The sequence below is a fragment of the Salvelinus namaycush genome, chromosome 10 (genome assembly GCF_016432855.1).
Source record: "Salvelinus namaycush isolate Seneca chromosome 10, SaNama_1.0, whole genome shotgun sequence".
Taxonomy (NCBI): domain Eukaryota; kingdom Metazoa; phylum Chordata; class Actinopteri; order Salmoniformes; family Salmonidae; genus Salvelinus; species Salvelinus namaycush.
The window spans coordinates 27,112,013-27,133,016 of NC_052316.1; the positions used below are offsets into that span (position 1 = coordinate 27,112,013).

Sequence of the window (21,004 nt, forward strand, 5' to 3'; positions counted from 1 at the left end):
AAGTTACCTTGACTAACCTTTACCCCTGCACATTGACTCGGTACCAGTCGCCCCTGTATATAGCCTCATTGTTATTTTATTGGATTTTTTAAAAACTTTTGTTTATTTAGTAAATATTTTCTTAACTTTATTTTCTTAAAACTGCATTGTTGGTTTAGGGCTTGTAAGCATTATTTTGTCTTTTATTAGGATCCCCATTATCTAACGCCGTAACGCTATCTAATCTTCCTGGGGTCCAACACCAATTAACAAGACATTACAAACAACCACAAATCAAGACTTCACAAACATTCAACAAGTAGACAATACAGACAATTAAAATACCTGACAGGAAACACATTTAACATTCAGTTGATGCTTTCTATTTCCTGTCCAGTCATATAGTCTATCGCATTAGATGTTCTTTTATTATATCTTTCTTTCCTGCAGATGACCATATAACTGGACAGTACTCTAAGTGTGATAGGACCAGGGATTGAATCACCTGATTCAGTGTGCTAGATGTTACATAATCTCAACATTTTCTTGTAACAGCATCTTAATAACAATATTATCTTTGTGTTCTGACCATGATAAAGCTGCGTCCAACATGACACCTAGTAGTTTCGTTTTTTTAATTTTTACTTGCTCTACATGCGTTCTCTTCATCGACAAATTCAATTGGGGATCATCAGCAAGCATATATCTTGAACCAAATACAATACATTTCGTTTTAGAAATGTTCAACACCAATTTGTTCATATCAACCCACTCAGACACCATTCTTAGTTCACTGCTTAGTACACAGGTGTCAAACTCATTCCACGGGGGGCCGAGTGTCTGCGGGTTTTCGCTCCTCCCTTGTACTTGATTGATGAATTAACATCACTAATTAGTTAGGAACTCCCCACACCTGGTTGTCTAGGGCTTTATTGAAAGGAAAAAACAAAAACCTGCAGACACTAGGCCCTCCGTGGAATGAGTTTGACACCCCTGGCTTAGTACATCTGTTAGCTCATTACATTCTGATGCTGAGCTATACATTGTAGACTCATCAGCATACATGACCACTCTTGCTTTGTTCATTACTGAAGATAATCATTAGTAAAGATAGAGTAGAGAAGTGGGCCTAGGCAACTTCCTTGAGGCACACCACAGTGTATATCTTCACTGTTTGAAAATCTAACATTAAACAACTATTTTGTAACGGATCTCCTCTTCGTCTGAGGAGGAGTAGGAAGGATCGGACCAATGTGCAGCGTGGTAAGTGTTCGTCATTTTATTAAAATGCACTGAACACTAAACCACAAAATAAACAAACAAAGAACAACCGAAACAGTTCCGTCTGGTAACTAATACAAAGACAGAAAACAACTACCCACAAATCATAGTAGGAAAACAGGATACCTAAGTATGGCTCCCAATCAGAGACAACGATAGACAGCTGCCTTTGATTGGGAACCACACCAGGCCAAACACATAGAAACACAACAACATAGAAAAAGAACATAGACTGCCCACCCCAACTCACACCCTGACCAAACTAAAATAGAGACATAAAAAAGGAACTAAGGTCAGGACGTGACACAGTTCATGATCAATTACATCAAAAGCAGCACTGAAATCTAGCAACACTGCACCAACTAAGTTCCTGTCATCCATACTCTTTAACCAATCATCTGTCATTTGTGCTAAGGCCGTACTCGTAGAATGCCCTTCTTTGTATGCATGCTAGAAATCCGTTTTCAGACCATTACATGAGAAATAATCCTTGATCTGTACAGATACAATTTTTTCCAATAATTGACTTAACACAGGCAGCTAGCAAGATGACTATTAGGACCAGTGAATGCAGATGTTTTATCCTTGGGTAGTGGAATAACCTTTGACTCTTTCCAGACTTCTGGGCACACCTCATACATCAAGCACTTATTAAAAAATATGAGCGATTGGGGTAGATATTTAGTTAGCTGTAACTCTAAGCAATTTGGCGTCAAGATTATCTGTACCAGGTGACTTGTCATCCGAAAGAGACAACAGTGTCCTTTCTACCTTTCTACCTCTACCCTTTCTCCTTGATGAAATTCAAACATGCATTGCCTCTCCTTCATGATACAATCTTTTATAAGAGTATATGACATGGAGACATCAGTTGGAATCATAGCATTCCTCAATTTGTCAACTTTGACTGGAAAATATTCATTAAAGTAGTTTGCGATGTCATGTGGTTTTGTAATAAATATATCCTCTGATTCAGCAAGAGGCAGACGTTCGAATTCCTACCCATAATAGTGTTCAACGTTCTCCACAGTTTTTTCCCATCACCCTTTACTTCATACATTTTGTGCTGATATAATCCCTTCTTCTTTCCCTTGTTTAGCTTGGTCACAAGATTTCTTAATTTACAAAAACTTTGCTTATCAAACAGAGTACCATATTTATCTGCTACTTTTTTGGCATCATAACGTTGAATCATTACATTTCTCAGCTCATCATCAATCCATGGGGCATTTGACCTCACAGTGCATTTCCTTAAAGGGGTATACTTATCAGCTATACTCATATATTATTTCAAAAAGAAACTTATTGCCATTTCAGGATCGTCCTTACTACACACCTCTAACCATTGCACATTCTTAATCTCATCCACAAATGAGTCCTGATTGAACCCTCTGTAGGACCTTGGGTAGATTACCTTCTGGCCAGCCTTTGATATTTTAGTTTTCCTAGTGAGTCCAACCAAGTTATGATCACTGCAACCTAGTGCCACTGATTCAGCTTTAGAACAATGTTCTAACTCCTTGGGAGGGAGGGTGAACAAATCAGTTTGTCATACCTTAGATATGCTATGTCACCTTGTTTTCTTGCAGCCTTCATAGCTGGTATTAGTTCCTTTCTTCTTTGACGGACTGCATCTGAGAAATCCTCATTGATGAAGACGAAGGACCCTTTAAGGCGTTTGGCTTTTTCAAGAACTGCAAGCTTATCCTTGAACCTGAGAAATTTCACTACAATTGGCCTGGGACTGGTTCCATTGGCACCACCATTGGCACCACCACGCCCCCTGGTTTCCCAGACCGGTTAGCACATTCCAACTCAACCTGTTGATCCAATTGTAGCTCCTCAGAAAACAGCTTTCGAACTTTGTCCTCTGATTCAACCCATGTCTCACTTTGGCTCTCCTGGATACCATCTATTACAAGATTATTTCTCCTCGATTGTCCATCCAGGTAATCAGCCTTCACAGACATGTTCTGGAGGCCCTCCCTGTCACGCCCTGACCGTAGAGAGCTTTTTATGTCTCTATTTTGGTTTGGTCAGGGTGTGATTTAGGTGGGCATTCTATGTTCCTTTTTCTATGATTTGTATTTCTGTGGGTTTGGCCGGGTGTGGTTTTCAATCAGAAGCAGCTGTCTATCGTTGTCTCTGATTGAGAACCATACTTAGGTTGCCTTTTCCCACCTGTATTTGTGGGTAGTTGTCTATGTGTAGTTGCATGTCAGCACTCGGTTTAAATAGCGGCACGTTCGGTTTGTTTAGTCGTTTATTAAAGAAGTATGTATTCAAATCACGCTGCGCCTTGGTCTCATCGTTATGGCGAACGTGACACTCCCTGACTGTGGAGATTTAATTCTGCGTAGAGGAACAGTTTCTGGGAAGTGTATCCTGTGTGGTCTTCAATACATCCACATCCAGTAATTGTAATTACTTCGCCACTATGGCCTATTTATTGCCTTACCACCTCACGCCATTTGCACACACTGTGTGTATATATATATATACTTTTTTTTATATTGTGTTATTGACTGTACGTTTGTTTACTCTGTGTTGTTTGTGTCGCACTGCTTTGCTTTATCTTGGCCAGGTCGCAGTTGTTATTGAGAAATTGTTCTCAACTGGCCTACCTGGTTAAATAAAGGTGAAACATTTAATAAAATCCTTCTGTGCGAACTGAAGGTTTGTTTTAATGTCTTGTACTTGTTTAATCAGGTCGTCCAGCCGTTTGTTGGTAGACTCCATGATCATTTGTATGAAGCTTTTAAAGTTATTTTTTTGCTGGTGTATCATTTCCTTGTAGAAAACTTTCTGCTTCTCCAAGGGTTCACGTACCTGCCCAGCAGAGATGTGATCCTCATCTTTTTTCAGAGGCATGATAGTGCTAATAGTAGGACGAGCCCGCTATTCACTCCGTGAAATGAGAGACACCGGCAGTAGACAACTCTTGAAATCGGTAGTCCTAAAACCGATACAAATAGAAGTGCGGTCCTAGCCACAAGGGCTAACTGCTTAGCGTGCTTGGTATCCGGCAATAGTAGACTAGGTTGCCTAGTTTGATAGCTAACAGCCTACCACCTTGTTTGAGCAAGGATCCCGGGACATATATCAGCGGTCCCAGCATTAACGCTAACTGCGTCCTGGGATCCAGATATGAATAGGAAAACTATTTTAAACTTTTATTAGCTAACTAGGTAGTTTGTATTCAGCGTATGTGACAAATAAAATTTTATTTGAAATAACAATATGCGACAGTTATGTTTCACAGGGAAATTAAATTAGATGGTTGTGGGATGTGGTTAGTGTCTCGGAAAGACATGAAGGAAATGAAGGAGACAATATACATTATGCTGCCTCAGTCACTCCCCATAGTTTATGTTTCTACGTGCTTTTGAGATGATACTAGCCCCTTTATAGTCCTTTAAAAATAAGGATGCCTCGTCTATTCTATACAGTGGATTTAAAGCCCTGTTCCTAGCTCATGTTCTACACCCTATAATGATGTGAGTTATCTGTGTATCACAGAGCTAGAATGTGCATGGTCCTCCCTCCCCACTACTCCTCTAAAATTGCTTTATTCCAGTCCCAGTAGTGTGAAGTTGCTATAGATTAGTGTTTCAACCAGCACATTCAATACGTATGCTGTTATGTTTATTTGTTTGTCATTCAATTTCTAATTTACGAATGTCATTTCAAGTCTGCTATCTGAATTGCATTAGGTGGTTGTTGTATCTTCCCAAGTGTATCACATTCCACAAGCTGAAGTGGCAAATAAATGTCTGTGCCTGTTAATTTGCCAAATATACCAACAAATTATTGGATAATTGCAGAAGGGTGGATTGCTGAAGGAGGTAATTTCAGGGTTTATTGTGGTGCATACATGATGGGAATATCAACGCTTATCATTCTGCAGTGTCTATTTGATAAGTGTGTGTGTCTGATTTTCTGAAAAGAATTCCATCCACATTCACACCCACCTTGATATCTCTTTATCTAAACAAATTTATATTCAGCTTAGACTGTTTTGTGTATGTCTAGGATTCTGCAATATTAATTTGTTCGTTTTATGTCTAGAATTGAATTCATATCTATTCTGTGCATGTCTGTCGTGTACAGCCTTCAAATGCAGAATTTGTATTGCTTGAAGTCCAGCCAACACCTGCTGTAATTTTACCCCCAGCTCTTATGGCAATAAACCTGTGAATTATTAATGTCTGATTTCACAGAATTACAGAAGTCAGAGGCATGAAAGAGGGGCTCTAAAGCCCTGATGATAACCGGACTGGAGTCCTGTCCCGGGCCTCTCAACAGCTCCACTAACTACACTACAATTTCTACTATTAGAGCAAACTCGATCTCCATATTAGAGGGAATTCTACTGTCTACAAATTCCACTATTACAGTGGTCAGTTATTTTGTTGGTACTACCACAACCCTAATTTCTTAGATTTATGAGAGCAAAAAGACATCAAATGGATATCATTAGTAGGTTTCTGTCCCATATTCTCCTATCCCATAATTGACAGTATCACTGGGGTGAAGTTAATTGATTTCTTGGTTGAATTACTTGGCTTTCAGAGGATAAGCTACTACACTGACACACATACAGTGCCGTGAAAAGTATTTGCCCCCTTTCTGATTTTCCCCCACTGGAATGCAGTGTTTGGTTTTCGCCAGACATAATGGGACCCATCTCGTTCACAAAGTTGACTCAAGCTTGCCAAAAAGCACCTGGATGGTCATCAAGACTCTTGGAAGAATGTCCTATGGACAGATGAGTCAAAAGTATAACTTTTTGCATGACATGGGTCCCATTATGCCTGGCGAAAACAAAACTCTGCATTCCACAGTAAGAACCTTATCCCAACGGTCAAGTATGGTGGTGGGAGTGTGATGGTTTGGGGATGCTTTGCTGCGACTTGCCTTAATAGAAGTAACCATGACTTCTGCTCTGTATCAGAGAATTCTACAGGATAATGTCAGGCCATCCGTCTGTGAGCTGAAGCTGAAGCGCAGCTGGGTCATGCAGCAAGACAATGATCCAAAACACACATTCAAGTCTACATGAAAATTACTAAAAAGCAACAAATTTGATGTTTTGGAATGGCTTAGTCAAAGTCCAGACCTAATCTCAATTGAAATGTTGTGGCAGGACTTGAAACGAGCACTTCATGCTTGAAAACCCACAAATGCCACTGAATTAAAGCAGTTTTGCATGGAGGAGTGAGCCAAAATTCCCCCACAGCGACGTGAGAGACTGATCAACAACTACAGGAAGTGTTTGGTTAGAGTCATTGCAGCTAAAGGTGGCACAACCAGTTATTAGGTGTAAGGGGCAATTACTTTTTCACACAGGGGCATTGGGTGTTGCATAACTTAGTTTATGAAATAAATTAAATAAGTAGGTAACTTGTGTTATTTGTTCACTCAGGTTCCCTTTATCTAATATTAGGTTTTGGTTGAAGATTCAGTATCAAAAATATGCTAAAGTAGAGAAAATTAGATAGGGGGCAAATACTTTTTCACAACACTGTACATGTTCACACACACATTCAGCATTCATTGACATTCAGCTCTGGTCCCAAATCTAATTTGAATGTTTTTGCCCCAGGATGTAGTATTAAGTTAGAATGTTTTATCAGGGGAATACACGTGGAGAACTCTTTAAAAGTGGCCTTTTCTCAATAGATTAATATTGGATATTTTGAGTTAAACCCAACAGATGTTCAATTAATTTTTGTGCTACATTTTAATTAACCTTTGCTCTAGTTTCAATTCATCTATACAGACCTATGTGGCAATTATTTTATGAAGTCTTGTCAATCAGTTGCTGGGTGGCAGTATTAGTGCAATGTGCAATTGCAATTTCTCTAGGAAATTACCTCTGTGTTGTAGCTGAATAAATAAGTGCACTATTGAATTAAAGATAGAGTTTGATAAATGTTCTTCTCAGACAAAGAACATTTCCCCAAATGAATGACTCAGCTACTCATTCATTAAAAATAATATTGTGTGTAGTTCTCTTGCAAAAGTTGATTATTTATGTCATAATGTGTAATGTGATTGCTACTCTGCCACAATCCTTTTAATTTTTAAAATTTTTCACCACTAATGATGAATAATACATTCCTTAATCACTATACGATATACATTTATATGTACATTTATACATTTATAAATGTTTTGTGTCCATATTTGTCTCCAGAACTAGTTTACCGTTTACTGTACATGAGGCTGATTGTTGAATGCTTTATCATGGCTGTCAGGTTTTCTCCCTCCAGGGGAAAATGGAGCATATGTCTTGTCCTGTCTCGCTTCTCTTTCCTCTCTCCTGCTTCTAGGCAATAACACAGCTGTCACCTCCATCGTGTGTGTGTAAGACCTTGCACATTAGAGTGTGTGTGTGAGGTGAGGGGGGATGTGTGTGTGTGTGTCTGTGTGTGTGTGTGTGTGTGTGTGTGTGTGTGTGTGTGTGTGTGTGCGTGTGCGTGTGCGTGTGATGTGTATCAGTCTTGTTTATTACCAATAACAGGGCTGTGGACTCGTTTCTTTCTGTCTTCAGATTGGGTCATTCTGAGTGGCCATTACCTCTCAATGTCTGTGAATCACTCATGCTGCTTTCTACTGCTGCAAATATTACATCCCAGAGGCTCAGTCAGACGTCACACGGACTGGAAGGGTAAAATATGAGTGGAGGGCGGGACAGGGGGGATTATGCAGGAAAGGAGGGCAGGGGTTATAGTCCTAGGCTTTCACTCACCCAGGGGGTGGAGCACTGCCTCTGTCTCCACGGTGATGAAATATGACCTGAGAGCTCCTGCCAGCTCCTATGTGATCACTAGTGACAGAAGAGGGCCAACTCCATATAAATCTTCTGCTTTTATTGCTCTTTCTTTCCTTCTCCCTGTCTTCCCCCTCTCGTCCCTCTCTCAGTATGCAGTCTCCTCAAACAAAGTCAGATCAATATAAATCACACTTTTTATTGTTTTCCTCTGCCTCTCTCCCTTTCGCTGATGCTGCTCAGGTTATGTGACTAATGGGGGAAATGGCCAGCCCTGATAAATTCTAGTAATAAGAGCAACACCCTCTGAAAGGGTTCCATCTCTTTCTCTTTCTCTTTCTCTCTCTCTCTCTCTCTCTCACACACACACACACACACACACACACACACACACACACACACACACACACACACACACACACACAAATACACACACACAAACACACTGTTTGCTAGAGACAAACACATGGAGAGATGCTGTTTACTACAGACAAATAGAGGTGTAAATGAAGTGTTGCTCTGATTCTCAGTGGAAGAGGAGTGGGGTCAGTGATGGGAAAGAGGTCTATCCCAGTGTCTGTGTCGCTCAGAATGCTTCGCATAATCTTCTCTATGGCAGCCTCCTGCACATCCTTATAATATCCACATGGGACATTTATATAAACATTACAGTGACGTACGGAGAACAGAAAAAGCAGTAATTGATCCCTTTATTACAGGCTAATAATAATAATAATGATAATTATAATACATGCCATTAGCAGAAGCTTTAAGCTTAGGGGTTGATTTGATTTAGCTGAACTTGGAATGGAGGGCAGGGTCGTGGTGATGGAATGGAGGACAGGGTCGTGGTGATGGAATGGAGGACAGGGTCGTGGTGATGGAATGGAGGACAGGGTCGTGGTGATGGAATGGAGGACAGGGTCGTGGTGATGGAATGGAGGACAGGGTCGTGGTGATGGAATGGAGGGCAGGGTCGTGGTGATGGAATGGAGGACAGGGTCGTGGTGATGGAATGGAGGACAGGGTCGTGGTGATGGAATGGAGGACAGGGTCGTGGTGATGGAATGGAGGACAGGGTCGTGGTGATGGAATGGAGGACAGGGTCGTGGTGATGGAATGGAGGACAGGGTCGTGGTGATGGAATGGAGGGCAGGGTCGTGGTGATGGAATGGAGGGCAGGGTCGTGGTGATGGAATGGAGGGCAGGGTCGTGGTGATGGAATGGAGGAAGATAAGGGGGTGAGTGATGGTAGATAAAGATAAAGAACCAAAATGCCATGATATCATTCTTGCGTCACACTTGCACTATGTGCACATACTTTCTGCAAGCTGACACAAATCTAACCTTTGAGCAGTCATGTGGAAAAAAGTATTGAAGGTACATAAAACAAAATACAGTGGATTTAGTGGATGTTTTGAGAGCGAAGCAAAAATATACTGTTTTTGTGAGATGTTGGTATTTTTTTGTTGTTCCTAAAATACATGATTCTCTTCCATGGTAAGGTTTCACTACTTCTACCTTAGGCTTCTAGGGCTTATTATTGCTGCGGGCGTTAATAACAACCTAACATTATTACAAGGAAGGGTTTGCGCTAGAGCAGTGGTTTCCGAAAATAGGGGTCTGCAGAAGTACTGCAGGGGGTCTGCGGCCAGATCTGAATTGTTTTTGTGTTATTATTTTTTATACATTTCATTATTATTATTTTTTTTACATTAAAAAAAAATATATATATAAATATTGATAGCAACAACAGATTAGACAAATGTGGCAAAGGGGTTTGTGGATTGGAGGGTGCAATACAATACAATGTAATATTATTGATCTACAATATACCCTTAGATGTACAACAGGGCCTGGGAGGCTCACTGGGATCAACTAATTACTTCTTGTATTCCCTAAATATTTTGTTTTGAACATAATTTAAGCTCAGAGGGGTTGGGTTAAATGCGGAAGACACATTTCAGTTGAATGCATTCAGTTGTACAACTGACTAGGTTTCCCCTTTCCTTTTCAATCTGCAAAATTGTCTCTCTGCCCCATGGGAAATGTGTAGAGTTGCATAAAGCTTTAAAACTGCAAAAATGTCTCTCTGCCCCATGGCAAAATGTGTAGAGTTGCAAGGAATTAGCTTTAAAACTGCAACATTTTCTCTCCAATGCGAAGAGGGGGGCCTTTAAAATGTTCTTTCCCAGGGCCAGAGACCTGGTTAGTCCGGCCATCCAATGCAGAAGTCATAGTAAACTCCTTGTATGCTATTTTTATCGCACACTAAAGTTGGAGTTGTGTTCTGATTTTGAGGGGGTCCCTGATGAATTTGCTATTACAAAAGGCGTCCCCGAACTCAAAAAGTTTGGGAATGCCTGGGCTAGTGGTTTCAAATACAGTAGCCTACTACTTGACAGTAATCCAGATAAATTATCAACAACATTTATTTCGTTAAATTATTTTATGAATGTAAAAATACTAACCCAGGGAGTAGTAAAACATATTTTGAGTGTGCGTGAAATGTTTACACGTTGACTGTTGAGTTGACACCAACCTATGGTTGACACATATCATCACGCCCTCCCGCCTCGTTGAAGTATCTTGGGCGTGTTCCATAGAATCAATCTAGTTCATCATGGCGTTCTGATACCGCAGCTGGAGTTCGTTTCTCCGTCGGTCTTTCCCAAACCGTGAATTTACCAGTTTACATGGTCTCTCGGGCTATTTCGAAAAGTGCAGAATACAATAGCGTGTAAAGATTATTTTCTCTGTGAAGCAGAATAAACTGTGAAAACTATATTACACGCCAAATAGGCTCTTTCCAAAGTCGCTCATTCCTTGCTTGTTCGCTATCCAAGTCGGAGAGAGAAATTGTTCGGAAAGGAGAGGGGTGGAAGAGGAGGCCCGTCTTTGAGGTAGCTAAGATTTGTGTTTTCAAGGACGATTGTTTTCTAACATCAAACATATAATACACAAACTAATGGTATGTCATTCAATGGCATTTTAATTGTTGAGTCAGTTACATTGGCTTACACACTAATAACTAGTAACGTTACTCACAGCGAACTTTTGACACACTGTTCATCAACAAGCTAGCTAGTTAGCCAACAAGCTAATCTCGGTTATCAACATAATCATGCAGGACATAACTTTTTTCTTATGACCGACATTAGTTGTGGCTGTAATGTGTCTAATTGTTTTTCATACTGGGACATTGTAGCAAAGTTACGCAAGACCACTGGATGTTTTTCAGATTTGTAGAATGTTTTTTTTTGCGAAAGATTTACTATTCGGCATGTAGCCTCTTTCAGAGCTCTGCTCCCAAATCTTGCGTTCTACGAAGTGGTCGTATTGTTTAGCAATACTAGTTAGTTATATTTCTTCCAAATGTATCCAATTTACAGTCAGGGATTATGAGGATCAAAGCCCTTTCTTATGAAATTGTCACGGAGATCCTCTCCGTTCGTTCTGGACACAGTGAGAAATGCACACACTGGTTTTGAGTTTAACGCGGTTGTAGTGCATGTAATCCCACTGCTTGAATGTGTCAACATCTCTCGCCAGGGTTTCTATAATGCTCTTTAATCTAATAATAGGCTACATTTGTGATTTGAGTCCGTAGGGAATTGAATATATGAAATATTAATTTGGGATTATTTTGCGTCTGCAGTCAACAAATAGCAAATGCTCTATTTGCAAAAAGATTTGATCAGATGGGAAATGCTCTATTTGCAAAACGATTTGATCAGTTACGATTGACAGGTATAAATGGGACAATGAGAGAGAGCATATCAATAATATTGTAGAATAGGACGTGCAGCCTGGCATGCTATGTTCCTTTTTACCTTTGGGTGTGACTGGCAGGATGACAGAGAACTTTGGAATGTAAGGGTCTTGAACTTTGTTACATTCCACATTTTATAGTAGCAGTAAATAGCGCAATAGCTTGTTTTATATGCAGGACTCAAACTATTGCCAATAAATATTTTTATATGTGGATGACAGCAAACTAATTTACCCCCATATTACAGCTGATGCAGGCGCTATGGCCATAGCTGCGGCATGGGAGTGACGTGACAGCACGGACACGGTTTCCTATACACAACCCCCACCAATACCACCACCACCATGCTCTTCCCACTGAAGTAGAAGCAAATCTCAGAGGTGGAGACAAAGAATGGACGAGTCGGTGCTGTTGGACTTGCTGGAGTGCCCAGTGTGTTTGGAGCGGCTGGATGCCACAGCCAAGGTCCTCCCTTGCCAGCATACCTTTTGCAGGCGCTGCCTCCAGGGCATTCTGGGCTCCCGGGGAGAGCTGCGCTGCCCAGAGTGCCGCACGCTGGTGGAGTGTGCTGTGGACGAGCTGCCCAGTAACATCCTCCTGGTGCGGCTGCTGGACGGCATCAAACAGAGGCCCCGCCGGGTGGGCTCCGTAGCTGGAGTCTGCGCCAATGGCACAGCTGGCGTCAGGGTGCAGGGCAACGGGCCCAGAGACCCAGGAGTTCCAGGAGCACAGCCCCAGAGAGCCCAGGCTAAGACCACCCCAGTGAGGGTAAGTAGTCTGCTTTCAGGGGGTCGTTAAATATGGATGAATGAGCACGTTTGTGGTTTCCCATGGTTCGAGCCAGTTCGGAAACAAAACAAAGCAAATCTGCAGGGATTAAATATACTGAACAAAAATATAAATGCAACAAGCTACAATTCCAAAGATTTTACTGAGTTCATATAAGGAAACCAGTCAATCAAATTCATTAGGCCTCAATCTATGGATTTCACATGACTGGGAATACAAATATGCATCTGTTGATTACAGACAGATACCTTAAAAATGATCATCCTGAAACATGAGGTGATGGCGGCAGATGAATGGCACAACAATGGGCCTCAGGATCTCGTCACAGTATCTCAATGCATTCAAATTGCCATCGATAAAATGCAATTGTGTCTGCGTGACTGTAGCTTATGCCTGCCCAAAACCATAACCCCACCGCCACCATGGGGCACTCTTTTCACAATGTTGACATCAGCAAACTGCTCACCCATGCAATGCCATACACGTGGTCTGCAGTTGAGGCCAGTTGAACGTACTGCCAAATTCTCTAAAACGACGTTGGCGGCGGCTTATTGTAGAGAAATTAACATTAAATTCTCTGGCAACAGCTCCTGTGGACATTCCTGCAGTCAGCATGCCAATTGCACGCTCCCCCAATTTGAGACTTCTGTGGCATTGTGTTGTGAGACAAAACTGCACATTTTAGTGGCCTTTTATTGTCCCCAGCAAAAGGTGGATCTGTGTAATGATCATGCTGTTTAATCAGCTTCTTTACATGCTACACCTGTCAGGTGGATGGATTATCTTGGCAAAGGGGAAATGCTCACTAACAGGGATGTAAACAAATTTGTGCACAACGTTTTCGAGAAATAAGCTTTTTGTTCGTATGAAACATTTCTGCGATCATTTATTTCAGATCATGAAACATGGGACCAACACTTTACATGTTGCATTTATATTGTTGTTCAGTGTAGGAGCATGTTGTGTTACTGGCTCTAATCGTTGGCCCACATTAGCTATTATCATAGTTAGCTAGCCAGCTGTAGGACGGAACATTTTTACAGTGGCTAGTGATCCATTTCTAAAAGTGGCCAGTGATTCCTAATCTATGTCTATAGGCAGCTGCCCCTAATGTGCTAGTGATGGCTGTTTAGCAGTCGGATGGCCTTGAGATAGAAGCTGTTTTTCAGTCTCTCGGTCCTAACTTTGATACTTGAGGTGCAATTAGGGTTAAGTACCTTGCTCAGGGGCACATCGTCAGATTTCTCACTTAATCTTCTTGGGGATTTGTACCAGCAACCCTTCGGTTACTGACCAAACCGCTAGGCTACCTGCCGCTCAAGGCAGTGCTTGTTTAGATTTTTGCTCTCTCAATAGCATGTCGTCTGCTCGTTCTCACCCGCAAACAAAAACAAGCGTTCTTTTTAAATTGAATAATCTAGGAAAAATGTTAAGTACAATGCTTACTTGCATGGCATTCTCTCTTATTAAATAGTCTACCAGTGATACAACATACGATTAGATTGTCCGTTACCTGCAATAATGTTTAGGTGTGATATGGGCTGGCTTCATTCAGTATTTAGGTCTTGACAACAAGTTGTTTGGTGTATTGTCCCTCATTCAAGAACCTCAAGGAAGGAGCTGGGTAGATGGAAAGATGTCCAGGTTGTATGTAGAGTCAGTGGAATACTGTGTTATTGTATCCATTTTAACTATGCAGGTACAGAGATCCCGTTTTCTGTTGGAGAAACTCCCTAATGCTGGTTGAACCTCATTTACTGTAGCAGTACATCAGAAGTCTGCTCATTTCAAAGGGGTTTGGGTGCGTTGGAATTTCCCTCTATTCAGAAAAGCCTGTTTGTTGGAGATAAGAGCTGGTCACACTTGTTACTGCTCCATTATTTGGTCCTTTTGAGGTTTTTATTCTCATTCTGTTATATGATCCCCTCAGTAAGGAGATGAAACTCTCAATGCCCTGAGCTATTAGCCTAAAGGCGTCAGCATGCTTCAGTTCAGCTGGCAGCTATCTAAAATCGGCTAGGTGAACCGAATGAGCGTGCTCGCATGAAAGACCTTCGTATGAGAAATTAGCGGCAATAGTACTGTTTGTCCATTTTGAGATGCCGTGGCCAGTATACATTTCCTCAAAATAGTTTGAATCTGTCAATAATTTTGACGTTTTAGCAGAGGAGATCTTAGGTCGTGGAATTTTACATCTAACTAACATGTTGGTGCAGTATTCCTCAATAAAAAAATGTGCATGAAAACGAGTAGTCTCTCGTTGAATGACAACAAAGACATGACTAAAGAATCCCTACTGTTGACCAATCACCAAGGAAGGGGCGTAGACTTCAGCTACCAACTTTGGCTTGCCTCAAGACATTTTTCGCTCCAACATCCCTAAAAACCCTCACGAAGTCCAAAACTAACAAAATGTCACAATGTTGTCATAGTATATGCACAAACTCTTCTGAATGGTTTGGTCTTGGAAGCATGCGGACGCCTTAAGCCCCTGCCTAGAGCGCGCACACACCACACCAATACACGCTGGGTGACATTCAAAACCACTGTTTTTGTGAGTGTACGCCAAATGTCTTCAAAGCACATTCAGCGTAATTTTCCAGCATATCCCTGCTATAGCATGTTGTGTCCTTGTGAAGTCTTCTGCAGTCCCTCCCAGGGCATCTTACCATACAGAGAGAGAGATGAATGGGAGGGTAATGCAGGTGGAATATGTCAAACCATGAAAGGCCAAGATCAAAGCGTTGGCTGGCTGGGTACTAGCCCGGTCTGATCCCTCCCTGCCTGCCTGCACAGTGCGTCCAGGAGTGCTGGACCTTGGGGACCCTTTGCCTCGCTGCCCCTGCTTGGCTCTCCTCCTATTGGACTCAGTCATCTACCACACCACACAAACTCCCTTGCTCAATCTCTCCTATTGTCCTCAGTCTCGCCTTCTGTTGTTGTTATGTGTCCCTCAGTCTTTGAACTGGCCCCTTCAGATCGGTTCTCCTGTCCAATCCTGTCTCTCCCTCCAATTCTTATCTGGACCAAAGAATTGATTGGGGGGGGTGGGCCTGGCAGACAGATGCACAACAGGGTTTTGTTTCTGCTTTCCTCTGATCTGACTGACACAGGCGTCAGGAGCGTCTCAGAGAGAGGTGTGTGTTTGGGGGGTAGGGATGCTGCTAGTGTCAGACAGAAGTTTAGGAAAGAATGCTATGGAAAAGGGTCCCTCCCTCCACTGGCCCTGCCTTGTCACAGTGTAACAGAAGTCACAGTTGTGTGACACCGTGGCCCTAGCGTGTCTTTGAGGTGGAATAAAGGAGCAGGGCAGGCAGCCTCAGTGAAAAGCTGTGTGACTGGAGGTTAGCTCTGTCTCTCAGATTACTGGGATATTTTGTCCTCCTGGTTTTATGTTGATTCATACTAGAACAACCGTAGTTTTCCATCTTCCCACAAGTTTAGATGAAATAGAAGTCTTTATCATGTGATGTGGACAAAATCCATTGTAAGTGTGGGTCAGGGTTCAGAGGTCGTGGCGGTGTGGGGTCGCAACAAGCAGAGACGGATGAAAAGAACATGCTCATTAACACAGAGAAAGCACACGATGGGGAGAGAGAGTGGTTCCCCTGGATGGCTTTCATTTGCATTTTAGTCTTAGAAATGATTCAACATAAAGGTTAGGCTAGTTTTAAAACTGAATTGCTTAGGCTATGTGATGATTAGTCCTTTTGTCAGCAATATATTGTTATATGTGTGGACGATTGACCAGGTTTCTTCAAACTGACAACAGACTAGTAGAATTAATAAGTGCAATTGGAACATGGCTCTCTCAATAAAAGATCTGGAATTGTTCTACAGCTGGTGTCATTGTCACAGGTACACCTTTGATGGGACATTAGCCTTGTGTGAAACCTAGGACGTACATCTGTAGAGGAGGTTATTTGACAACCTGCTCAATGGCAAATGTTGATTAATGACACCGGGGAAGGGCTGCGTGAGGTCGTGAGCTGGACCTCCTGTCGTGTGTGTTGAGTGGAGAGCTGCAGCAGTATCCTTTTTAACTGAAGCTCGGGGGGGGGGGGGGTAAGGCCGTTGTTTCCTCTGTAGTAATGAGGCCTTAGTACAACTCCCCCTCTGTCTATTTCTTTATTTTCTCTTCTCTATTTCTGATCCGCATATCTCCATGAAATCACTTCAAACCGAACAGGGAGCAAAATGAAAACTCATTAATTTAGCTGCTGCCTATTGGATGTAGCTCCAAGTCCAATTTCCTGTTCCCTGTTAGAAATAGCTTAGCATTTCTGTGTAAAGTAGTTTTTTTCCATCTTTGTTTTGTACTTGTTTTCTTCCTCCAGTCTTTGGAGTTAGTTTTTTTTATAGACAGGAGGAATGTTGTTTACTGCTATGTCCTGGTGTAAAAGTGTCTCATTAAATTCCAGTGCTCCTCCCTGCGTCTGAGGCCGATGAGTCGCGCTGTTGGCCCTCTTTGATGACGACGTTGTTGGCGGCGTTTCCTGCTGGCTGTCTGGCTGACCTCGGCATGTGTGATGGAACCCCCTCATTACACCCTCACTCTGCCGACACACTGGCAAATGCATACTTACTGCTCTCCACTGGGAACGATTGAACCGGCCCTATACCTTTCTCTCCTTCCATGGGTACATCCGTTAAATTCACTTTTTTGACAGCACCGCTTTTGATTTGAATGTACATATTTGAATTTCTATACATATTTGCCTATTGTAGAAGTGCCAAAACATTCTAGAGATAAAGGTGCTCATAATTGACCCATTTTTTTCATACACCACCATACCATAAGAATAAACGGTTGAGGTTGATATCATTTAAAAGCTTACAAACAGGGTTCTCAAGCTATTTAATCATTTCTGAGGGAAAAAAACAACAATTAATATTAAATAGTAAATTACTATTTTATCTAAAAATACGTACATTCAGATTTTTTTTATGTTCATTTACATTACCAGTTAAAAGTTTTATAATACCTTCACATTCAAGGTTTTTCTTTATTTGTACTATTTTCTACGTTGTAGAATAATAGTGACGACATCAACACTATGAAATAGCACATATGGAATCATGGAGTAACCAAAAAAGTATTAAACAAATCTAAATATATTTTTGTATTTGAGATTCTTCAAATGCCACCCTTTGCCTTGATGACAGCTTTGCACACACTTGGCATTCTCTCAACCAGCTTCACCTGGAATGCTTTTCCAACAGTCTTGAAGGAGTTCTCACATGCTGAGCACTTGTTTGATGGTTTTCCTTTACTCTGCGGTCTGACTCATCCCAAACCATCTCAATTTGGTTGAGGTCGGGAGATTGTGGAGGCCAAGTCTTCTGATGCAGCACTCCATCTCTCCCCTTCTTACACAGCCTGGGGGTGTGTTTTGGGTTATTGTCCTGTTGAAAAACAAATGATAGTCCCACTAAGCCCAAACCAGATGGCATGGCATATCGCTGCAGAATGCTGTGGTAGCCATGCAAGTTAACTGCCTTAAATTCTAAATAAATCAGTGTCACTAGCAAAGCACCCCCACACCATAACCCCACCTCCATGCTTTACGGTGAGGAATACACATTTGGAGAACTCTGGGTCTTACATTCCTGTAGCGGTCCTCATGAGAGCCAGTTTCATCATAGCGCTTGATGGTTTTTGCGACTGCACTTGAAGAAACTTTAAAAGTTCTTGAAATGTTCTGTATTGACTGACCTTCATGTCTTAAAGTAATGATGGACTGTCGTTTCTCTTTGCTTATTTGAGCTGTTCTTGCCATAATATGGACTTGATCTTTTACCAAATAGGGCTATGTTCTGTATACCCCTCCTACCTTAACACAACACAACTAATTGGCTCAAATGCATTAAGAAGGAAAGAAATTCCACAAATTCACTTAACAAGGCTGTTAATTGAAACGCATTCCAGGTGACTACCTCATGAAGCTGGTTGAGAGAATGCCAAGTGTGCAAAACTGTCAAGGCAAAGGGTGGCTATTTGAAGAATCACAAATTAAATATATTTAGATTTGTTTAACACTTTTGTTTACTACATGATTCCATGTGTTATTTCATAGTTTTGATGTCTAAACAATTTTTCTACAATGTAGAAAATAGTCAAAATAAAGAAAAACCCTTGAATGAGTAGGTGTTCTAAAACTTTGACTGGTAGTGTATGTTGTAGCTTAGACCCTATTTTACATAATCTGAAGTGTTTTTATTGTGCCCACCATCGGTTGAGACACAACATGCTCTTGAGTACAGGGTGGGTTGCATGTTTTGGCTGATAAATGTAGTAAAATGGGAATAAAATAGAAACATCAACTTTCAAATAGTATGACAAAGATGGTTGGAGGTCCACACATCAGAAAATGTTGACTTGAATGGGAATATCAGTTTTAAATTATACTGTCAAGCCTAAACTACAACAGGGAATGGGGATACCTAATCAGTTGCACAACTGAATGCATTCAACAGAAATGTCTTCTGCATTTAACCAAACCCCTCTCAATCATATGTCAATATGAAAAAAGGAGTTTACGCATTTTTAGATCATTGATGTTAGATTTAAAAATGGCAACAAAAAACATCTAGCTTTTAAATGATATCAAACTCAAACGTTTGTTTTTTCCAGTGATGAAGATGGTTGTCTCATGGTATGATATGCAAAATGGGTCAACTTTGAGCAGCTCTATCTCCTGAATGTTTTGGCATTCAGGTCCAAAAAGTAATTTTCTGACCACCTTCCATGGGCAAGTATGTATTGAAGGTTTCGTTCAAATCAAAAGGGATGCTGTCAAAAAGTGATTTAATTGAAATGGTGATTTAATTGAAATGTGTGTCTGTTACCCCCTTATCGTTCTTTCACACATTATCTTACCCTATCCTGACCCTAACCCTATTCTCTCCTGTGAGTTTCCCATGGAGGTCCAGAGGGAGCTGGGAGCTAAGTGTATGATTGTCTGAGGTTTTGATCATCCACCTAATGTCTGTCTTTGTGAAACCCTCACCATCTCTTCTTTCATGTCTCTAAGGGGCCCATCCTTTCTGCTAAGTGGCTTCTTCTGCCTCTCCCTTTATTTCTCTCTGCTTCTCCTTCTCCATCTGATCTCTCTGTCTCATATCTAGCTGGAGCCTGTGCTTATCTCCCTTTCCTTCTGGCTGTAGCCTGAAAAGGTTAATGAGATTGGCCAATCAATACCAGTCTAGTGAGACAGCACTGCTCACATTCTGGCATGAGCAAACACTTAGCCTAGACTTTGGCTGTACTGTGAGTGCTGTGTTTGTATGCGCGTTGTCACGGCATTATGTGTGTGTACGTGTTGCCCATGCTGGTTATGCTATGGGAATCACTATGTCCCGCTCTGGGGTTGACATAATTCCAGGGGAGCGGATCAAAAGACTTAATCATAAGATTAAGGTGTAGCTATGGTTACTACCTCCTTTAGAAGGCAGTATCGGTCCCTTGGTGAGGGGGGTGTGTGGGTTTGGGATTTTGAGAATGTTTTCACCTCAGACACGTAAGGCGAATTAAATCTCATGTTTTTTCTCTATTTGAGTCTATCTCCACAGACAAACGGTGTGTTTGTGTTAATGTGTGTCTGATCTTTTTATCTGCCTCTCCAGACAAACCTTAGAAGCTGTGTGTGTTCAGGCCGACCTGAAAAGCTGTGTGTGTTCAGACATCTGAGGGTGTGTGTGTATGGAATGCCACAGGGAGTCGCAGGTTTCTGTTTTCCTTCTAAACACTGGGCCTGTCTGGTCTCGTCCACACTGCTTTTGTGTTGTTCCTGTGTGTGTGTTCTGCGTCTTTGTTATGAAGTTTACAAGCTGTTTGAACTTTGGGTTATGCTCTGATATGAGGTGGCTGTACATTAAGGCTTTAGCAGTGTGTCGATAAGCCCGGCAGGCAGAAAGGAATCAGGAAGGCAGGAATCAAAGGCATCCAGCAGAAGGGAATCATCCGGAATTAATCAGGCAGAGAGGTAGGCAACCAGTTAGACACAGGCAACCAGCCTTAGCAGCTGTTGCCCTCAGGGCAGAGTCACCTGCACCATCTGCCTCCTGTCCTGACAGACTGACTCTCATATTCATGAGGGGGCGAGGCAGCCATCTTTACTTTCATCAGGTATGTAACGGATAATCAACGAGGGGCTTTGCGTACTATGGAAAATAATGCATGACGTGGTAGGTGTGTTCCACGTCGTTAGCGGTGTGGCACTAACCTTCCATGGAGTTGCACTATTTTCCAGAGAATGCATAGAGCCCTGAGTTGATTATACCGCTTATACCAAGGCTATATTTGCTGATAGAAATGTGTTCGTCATCCACTGAAGTAGCTATCAAGTTTACTAGAAAGCTACTGTAGTTGCCTTGGTAACCAAACAGACTTGCTAGCTTAGCTAACC

At 41.7% G+C, this 21,004-nt stretch overlaps 1 protein-coding gene across 2 annotated transcripts in view; it reads left to right on the forward strand.

The window, feature by feature from the left end:
- Positions 1–10,668: 10,668 nt before the first annotated feature.
- The window catches only part of sh3rf1 (SH3 domain containing ring finger 1), a 76,804-nt gene continuing 66,468 nt past the window's right edge, over positions 10,669–21,004 (forward strand). For both annotated transcript variants that reach the window (XM_039002638.1, XM_039002639.1), the window contains exons 1-2: positions 10,669–10,938; positions 12,055–12,575. In XM_039002638.1, the coding sequence (XP_038858566.1) occupies positions 12,201–12,575 (375 nt within the window). In that variant the 5' untranslated portion in view covers positions 10,669–10,938; positions 12,055–12,200. The remainder of the gene's footprint in view (positions 10,939–12,054; positions 12,576–21,004) is intronic.